This window comes from Pavona decussata, unplaced genomic scaffold (genome assembly GCF_977016875.1).
Source record: "Pavona decussata unplaced genomic scaffold, jaPavDecu1.1 SCAFFOLD_143, whole genome shotgun sequence".
Taxonomy (NCBI): domain Eukaryota; kingdom Metazoa; phylum Cnidaria; class Anthozoa; order Scleractinia; family Agariciidae; genus Pavona; species Pavona decussata.
Window position 1 is genome coordinate 1,525,994 of NW_028145556.1, and position 7,751 is coordinate 1,533,744.

The following is a 7,751-nucleotide window of genomic DNA, read 5'->3' on the forward strand; positions in this document are numbered from 1 at the left end:
GATTTTACAAACGGAAACCCGTGCAGCTTTTGGTTGGCGGGTTTATAGAACACACAATTGGATTGCGAGAAGTAAGAATACTTTTTCGTGTCACTCGCTTTTCAGCATTCGTACCGGACAATCGACCGAACAAGGCTCTTGCCCAAACAAGGATATTTTAACGGGAAAACGAGCAAATTCGTCCCCAGGGTCCTCGCGAAATTCAAAATATCGGGAGGCAAACAGACCCTGTTTACCATATTTGATCCCGGAAAAAGTGAGCGAAGATGAAATCAAGGGTGCCGCGTCACACGATTCGTGGAGTATTTTTTAGCGCGTGACAGTCTCTTCATTGTCCGCCATTTTGAAGTTAGCGAGGACCCGAGGGACGAGGTTGGAAAAACGTACTGAAAGGCTGGCTTTCATCCTGGTTAGCTGATAAGACCTGATTACCCGGAGGCTATAACCGAAATAATTTTGTCAGAGCAAAAAGCTTTAGGGATGGAAATTTCGAAAATTTTTGCCAATCGATCCCCTAGACTTTTCGAGGTTTTTCGGAAAACCACCAAGTTGCCCTAGAATTTTTGGTAAAAATGTACACACGTTCGAGGTTTTTCGGAAAACCACCAAGTTGCCCTAGAATTTTTGGTAAAAATGTACACACGTTCGAGGTTTTTCGGAAAACCACCAAGTTGCCCTAGAATTTTTGGTAAAAATGTACACACGTTCGAGGTTTTTCGGAAAACCATCAAGTTGCCCTAGAATTTTTGGTAAAAATGTACATACGTTCGAGGTTTTTCGGAAAACCATCAAGTTGCCCTAGAATTTTTGGTAAAAATGTACACACGATCGAGGTTTTTTGGAAAACCAACAAGTTGCCCTAGAATTTTCGGAAATAATGTACACACGTTTTATTAATTTTCGGATGGTGTTGCAGTGTCCGCTAAAATTTTCGTCCGTCGTAACTATTCTAAAAGCAGCTAAAAATTTCCATAACCCGAAGGGCTGTAACTGAAATAACTTTGTAAGAGTAGCAAGCTTATGATCACAAAAGACCTACATTTACCGTTCGTTTTTCAGTTTGTTTTCTCCGCTAAAGGAAATCTAAAGAGAGTTGTCACTGATAAATCTTTCCGTTTATCAGTCAGCTAAGCAAAATACAATCTTTGTTTTATAGTAACGTCTAATTTGGGGGCTGAGGTTGAAGTTCTTATCAATCGTTGTTGTTGTTGTTGTTCTGTTTGTTTGTTTTTGCTTTCGTTTTGTTTGTTTTTTTTTTTGTTTTTTTTGCTATTTGAACCTAAAACCGTTCTCAAACATGCTCTTAAAGTGTGGTATGGTATTTCAATAAATCAATGCAACGAGACCAGGAAACCTATCAATTAAAGTGCATTGTTTGCTCGACTACAAACTAAGTTGTACTTCAGTGTATCATGCATGCCAAGAAAACCACATTGTTAATGCTAAAAAACGTCCCTAAGTATTTGAATTGATTGTCCTGTTAGACTACAGTTTTACTTTTCTTTTACCTTCATTTATACTACTCACAAAAAAAAAACAAATGTACACAATACTAGTGCACAGCCAGCCACATCTACACTGGGCCGAACATTTCTGGTAAATAAATAAATGACTTTTTTTAATTATAAGTATCGAAGTATTTAGCACTATAGCGCTAATTGAGGACACTGAAAATCAGTGAAAAAAAAAAAAACATACAAACCGAACGTAACATTCTTGAATCCCAACTGGTGGGAAGCAAACCAGTTGGCTATTTACAAACCGTGGCCTTGGATTTGAAAACGGGGCTACCGTGAAACAAATCCAAGCAAGTGGGCAGAGTGGCACTTGATCCCAGGATCTCAAAGTAAGCGCAAAAATTTTGTAGAAATCCACTACTGCATACATGTGATACCACGGTATATTATTATATAATCTTTTAAGCAAAGAAAAATGTGTATATTAACTTTAATTTTCTTTACTACCTCCCTTATAAAGTAATATTTTATCTTTGTACATTTATCTTCCAGGGGCTAGATTCATGACAACCTCCTTAATTAAGTTGCATCTTATATTGTTTCTTAACAATAGTGCATTGTTGTAATGTTTAAAAAACGAGCAGGAGTGTTTTATTGGGTTTAAAACCACGAGGCGCAGCCGAGTGGTTTTAGACCCGATAAAACACGTGCTCCGAGTTTTTTGAACGGCTTCAAAAACATTCCTGGAAAAGCGTGAGTCAATAGGATTCATAACAATTATGCTTTTGTGAACGTTGGAAATTAGCATACAAGAAAAACACCGCGTACTAATGAGGAGTGTTTTATCAGCTGATAAAACAGCATACTAATAAGGAGGAAATTTATCGATATAAAGTTACTGCGCGTGATGTATTATCGTATTATCTGATAGGTCAATGGGCTTATGAATTATTGATGAGGTTTTGAAGGAACAACAATGGCCTATTGTTGACAAACAATGCTTACGATACGTCTTAACCTGATAGATTTTGAGTCTATTTTATATAAGTATATAATCTTTCTCTACGGAAAACGAGGTCTCCTCTGTTTTCTCTTTTAAAATTTCCAGACTTCTTGAATCGCTCTACTCGACAACAATGACCATTGATAATTTCACAGCCTCCTTGAATTAGTGGGGATCTTTTCGGCTTCACTGAAACAACTTCTCCGGTAAATTTGGCACCTTGTGTTAATCACGTTTATTTCCCTCAATTTGAAATTTTACATCCTTTTCTGCGTTAATTTTCTTTATTGGGAAGTATTTTTTCCTTCAATTCGCGTTATTTTAAGACCTGTTAATTTCAAATACCTTAATTAACACAGGCGTTAATTTCCTATAGTAAGGTATTAGGTTAATCTTAAATAAAACTGCGCATGCTTTTCGGAAGATTACTGGTTTCTTAACACTTATGAACACGGTTTCTTTTCTGTATTGTTGCCAGAGCCATTAAAATCACAAAAATTAACAACTTTTGCAATAATTTAACGTAAACTTAACTGTACATCAAAGGAATTTTTTTTTTTTTTTGCATCTACTGTGAAGCATGGTCCGTTCTTCCACTTAAATTGCTATACCTGAGCCTTAATGCAAAATGCAACTTTTTTAACGTTTTAGAGGTGAATTTGAAGAGCAAGTCTGGGTAGATAGTCTGTTGTCCCCTCGGGAATCAAAAGACCGTTACATTGCCTGCTGTGGCCTCGCCATGAAATAAAGCGTGAAAATTGTAGAAAGTAGCCTACTTGTGACCATTTTAAAAGTTTTCAGTTCAATAATCTGTTGTTAGTAAAGTTACCAAGATGATACATGCAAATTAATCGCACAGTTTCATGATTAGCAAATACCAGTAGTTGATTGGGTGAGTTCAACTTCGTTGGAAGCGCTCTGGACAATCCTAATCGGATCAACATTGCTTCCCCTCCCCTTGGCTTTAAGGCAGCACATTAAAAACATGAAGATCTTTTGGTACCCCTGGCGGTAATTCTTGTTGCTCAGACCGTAAATTAATGGATTTAGGCAACTGTTGACAAACACCAGAAGAGAGAGGATGTGGTGCAGTTCCGAATCCAGCCGCGATTTTCCTGCCATTGCCAGCGCGTAGTTGATCTGATTTGGCGCGAAACAAACGACCAACATCAGGCAGGCGACGCCGACCATCCGCGTCATTTTCCCGCGCATTTTGGCCCTGCTCTCCGCTGAGGAGACTGTGGACTTGCTCACCTTGTACATCATGTGGATAAATAGGAAAAACATGGCGAAAGATGGTACTGCCATTTTAAAGAAGACTTGAATGGTGCCCACAATCGCACGGATTGGCTGTTTTCCCCAGTAAAGCTGCCATTTGCACAGCTGAGTCAGCGAATTTGAGGGAACGAATTTGGCTTCAAACAGAGAGGTACAACAAAGGAGCAGTGACCATAACCATACAAGGAAAATGTAAATGAGGGTTCGCTTTTTGTTGAAGATTGAATTGTACTTGAACGGTTTGACCACGGCGTACCACCGCTCTGTCGCCAGCGCCAAGCAGATATACGCCGAGAAAACCACCAACTGGAAGAGAAACGTACGGCTCCATATGACTCGACAGAAAATCTCGCTTAGGATGGGATTAGTTGGATAAGGGAATGCGTCACCAAGAACAAAAGCTGGGTTTGTGATCAGGATGATGGCGGTCAGCACATCAGCTATGGCGAGGGACAGGATTAACATGTTGTAGGATTTCTTTAAGAGCTTCTTGTCTTGGATGAAGACCAGAATGACCAATGTATTTCCGATAATGGCAATGGTGGCTAGGATAGAGTAGGTTGTTTGTGTAAAGGTTGTTATTCCAACCGGTGGATGGCTTGTTGGTGGAGGAGAGGTAATAATTGTTTCAGCTTCGGACACGTTGGAGATATTCATACTTTAGCTGGACTGATTTGGATTTCTATCTATCTGGAAGAAAGATTTGATAAATCGATATGACATACAATTCTTTATAGGAACGGCTAATTCTGGTGCTGAGGTTAGGCATTCTTATTAGTATTTGTTTTTGGTAGTAGCTTAAAAACGTTCTTAAGATTTTCTTAAACGTTATGAACATTATTTATTTCAAGAAATTAATACGTACGTGACCAGGAACTTATTCGCTGTAATGGGTGGTATCAAGTTTGCTTGTGACGTGCTCGTGCGGTTATCAAGCGGAATAAACAGAGAAATCTGCCCAGCCGTCGACATGTTTTTCATGTTTGGTTTGGGATGCACCAAATTTTTCTGAAAAACCGACGACGATGGAACGGTGAAGTGGCTTAAAAACTCAACACATTAGGCCAAAAGCAAATCTCAAACACAATATCCCTGCATGGGTCAGGTATGCAGTCACAAGGAAGGGATGAATCTCTATATGTGACATCCTTGGTGACCCAGGAGCAGAGAGTGAGGACAAGGAAAAAGTCCGTACAACGGACGGGAAAAATTGACAAAGAAAAGTAGGGAGGAAAACTGATGTAAGCGTGGGTGATTTAGAAGTACTTTTGAAACTGATTTAAGCCAAAACTAGAACTCAGAGCATCGTCGCCTATTACTGGTGTGACCATTTAGATTCATTTGGGACCTAATAATGCCCATGTACACAAATGCATTTTCGTTTGAAAACGCATACGCTAAAACGCCTTGATAACACCAACGGCGACTCTCGAAAACGGTTTCAAATGAACACATCGTTTTGAAAACGCTTTGTTTCTTGTGTGGGTAGGTGAAAACGGCAGCAGTTCGGAGCATCTCTGAAGATGGCGGATGGTCTTGTGATGTCAAAGCATGTTTGCTACGTTTTCGCAAAGATAAAAAACGGACAATTTTGGGATTGCATTAGTGTGCATAGGGCCTAGGTCATTTATAACAATCAGAAAATCTATTACAGTAAAGTAGCTTTTGATTGAGTCGGGCCGACACTCTTAAAACCGCCGTGTCAATTTATATTCAGAATCAAACTTGCATTTCAACAATACACGCACGATTCGGCTACGTGCGATACTAGCGAATAAATCGGTCGTCACAGTCTCCGCCCGAATTATGACTCCTGATGAAAATTTAAACAGAACGGTCATAACATTATTACCCAATGAAAATAGTGTGAGGAATCCGGCCACGAGTAAGACTAAAGATCGTGGAATCGTTTGGGGTGCGGTTCTTTCAAGTTTTAAAAGATTAGCTGTGATGTGAAGGATGCAGACTTTCGAATAGCTACCTTTTCGGGAATGTACCATTTGGTGTTCCATCGCTATGAATACGTTCTCCACCTCTCCAATGATGCCAACAAAATACAGCGCCCGAAGTTAGACTCCTGTAGTTTCTGAATACATATAGAAAGCTTATTAAATTAATCCAAGGCAGTCCATTCAGCAGTGTAAACTGTTATCAACACCGGCCATGCATACGACTCGAAAGCCAAAATTATGTGTGAGAAGCTTTCCAGTTACTCTGAATCTAACTTTCGATGCTGTTGTATATCGCCTGAAGAAACTGCTTTCCCGAAACAAATCTTTTCGAAAGCACCACCCAGTCTTTCCTCAAAGTTAGCCATTTTTCAAATTTTGTCGCGCTATGTCCATTGTTAGTATTCTTTAAATCTCAGCCCCCGAAACGACATATTTTCAGTGAAAATTCCCTCCCACAGCCCCAGCTAAAGCAAGGTATTTTGTATTTCATACGACCCAATTGAGAAAATTGAACTACAGCCTACTATGCATGCGTTATTATATACATACCAGCAATTTTCACGGTAACTCCCTGCTACTTAATCATTTCACTTCTAAAAAAGCTACCATATACAATCTGGAAGGTTATGTTAATCACAGGATCATCCTCATCTTATTGATTGCATACGAACTCGCCTGTAGGATTGTATCAGTGTTAGTTAATACTCATAAACAGTGTTCTCTTTTTGTAGCCTTACCTTTGCTTATCACGAATAATTCCGTATATTCTGCTGTAAACACGCCCTTGTATGCTTTGCTGTTGATAATTAAATGAAAACATATTAAAAAAAAACACTAGAGAGGACTTCCGAGAAGTGTTCCGTATCATGCAGTTGATGAGCTGCTCTGCCGGGTCAACCCAGTAGATTGGCAACACGAATATGGAGTGGAGATAAAAAAAAAACAAAGCTTTTTTGAAAATTTGAAAACACTTGGCAACCTTTATTGAAAGTTGTTTTTCAATCATGAGCTCTGCTCCAGAGCAAAACAACCTGAATCATTTTGATTCAAAATTTTTCCTAAGCATATTTATAAATATCTTGAAAAGGTTTCATTTGTTTGACTGTTCTCACCGGAGTTCATAAGCGACGAAATCATTTGAAACCCATAGCACATTCACTACTACCTACCGCTAAAGTTGCCACAGCAATCAGCGAATCAGAGATCCTTTAACAAACGGTTACCATCACGTCGTGACGTCTGCTTCCAGATTTGTAGTTTCAGTTCACTGGCAGGGAGTGAGTGTTTGTCAGTCTCGATATCTTGACGAACGTCTGCTACTCCAGTTTACTCTCACCTAAAAGAAAGCCGACTTCCGTGCGCCTTATGAGACAAAATCGTTGTGTTGTTTCGCAGAATCACATTCGTTTTTAAAGCCTTTTGGAAAGTAGCGACGATGCTTCATTTCATTTAAAACAAGAAACGTTATTACAGAGCGAAATTTAATCTGTTTCGATTTTTCACTGCTAATGCACTTTTCATGTAATACGCTTTTTCAACGGGCACTCAGTGCGTACGAGATCAAAGTCATCAGTAATCAATTTCTGACACACGTTTTCAAGAGGTTGCCGACCGGGTTACAAGCTGCGCTGTTTCGAATTCTGGCTGTATTTTCGTTTAATTTCGGTTTGTCGTAAAGGTTTAGATACAGAAGGCTACATACGCTCGCCATATTGGATCAATCCGTTAGTTTGGGTTAGACAACTGCCTCTATTTTTAGTCACCCATTTACCAAACATCAAAAGCATAAAACTGTAAACATTAAAGGCGCTGTAAACTATTATTTCAAAACACTACAATAAAAAGAAAGGGATCTAAAGCGAGTATTTTAAACAAAAATCGAAGATGTACGGCCAAAAGCAAATTGTTATTCGAAGTAAATATCGCAAGAATACAAATGTCGTTTAAAGTTAATGCATCTTTGATCGAAAAAAAAAAAATGTATAACAACCATGCACCATTCAGTTTATGAGGTCCATTTCCAACTGATGACGTCCATTCCCACTGATTGCTTGAATCTAT

General features: G+C 39.0%; 1 protein-coding gene across 1 annotated transcript; it reads right to left on the reverse strand.

Moving 5' to 3' along the window:
• Nucleotides 1-2,423: 2,423 nt before the first annotated feature.
• LOC146466530 (somatostatin receptor type 4-like) lies at nucleotides 2,424-6,980 on the reverse strand. The gene is made up of 3 exons (XM_085127236.1): nucleotides 6,860-6,980; nucleotides 6,428-6,486; nucleotides 2,424-4,428 (listed from the first exon to the last, which is right to left on the reverse strand). The coding sequence occupies exon 3, from the start codon at nucleotides 4,393-4,395 to the stop codon at nucleotides 3,328-3,330; it is 1,068 nt and encodes a 355-aa protein (XP_084983362.1). The 5' UTR covers nucleotides 4,396-4,428; nucleotides 6,428-6,486; nucleotides 6,860-6,980; the 3' UTR covers nucleotides 2,424-3,327.
• Nucleotides 6,981-7,751: the final 771 nt, after the last annotated feature.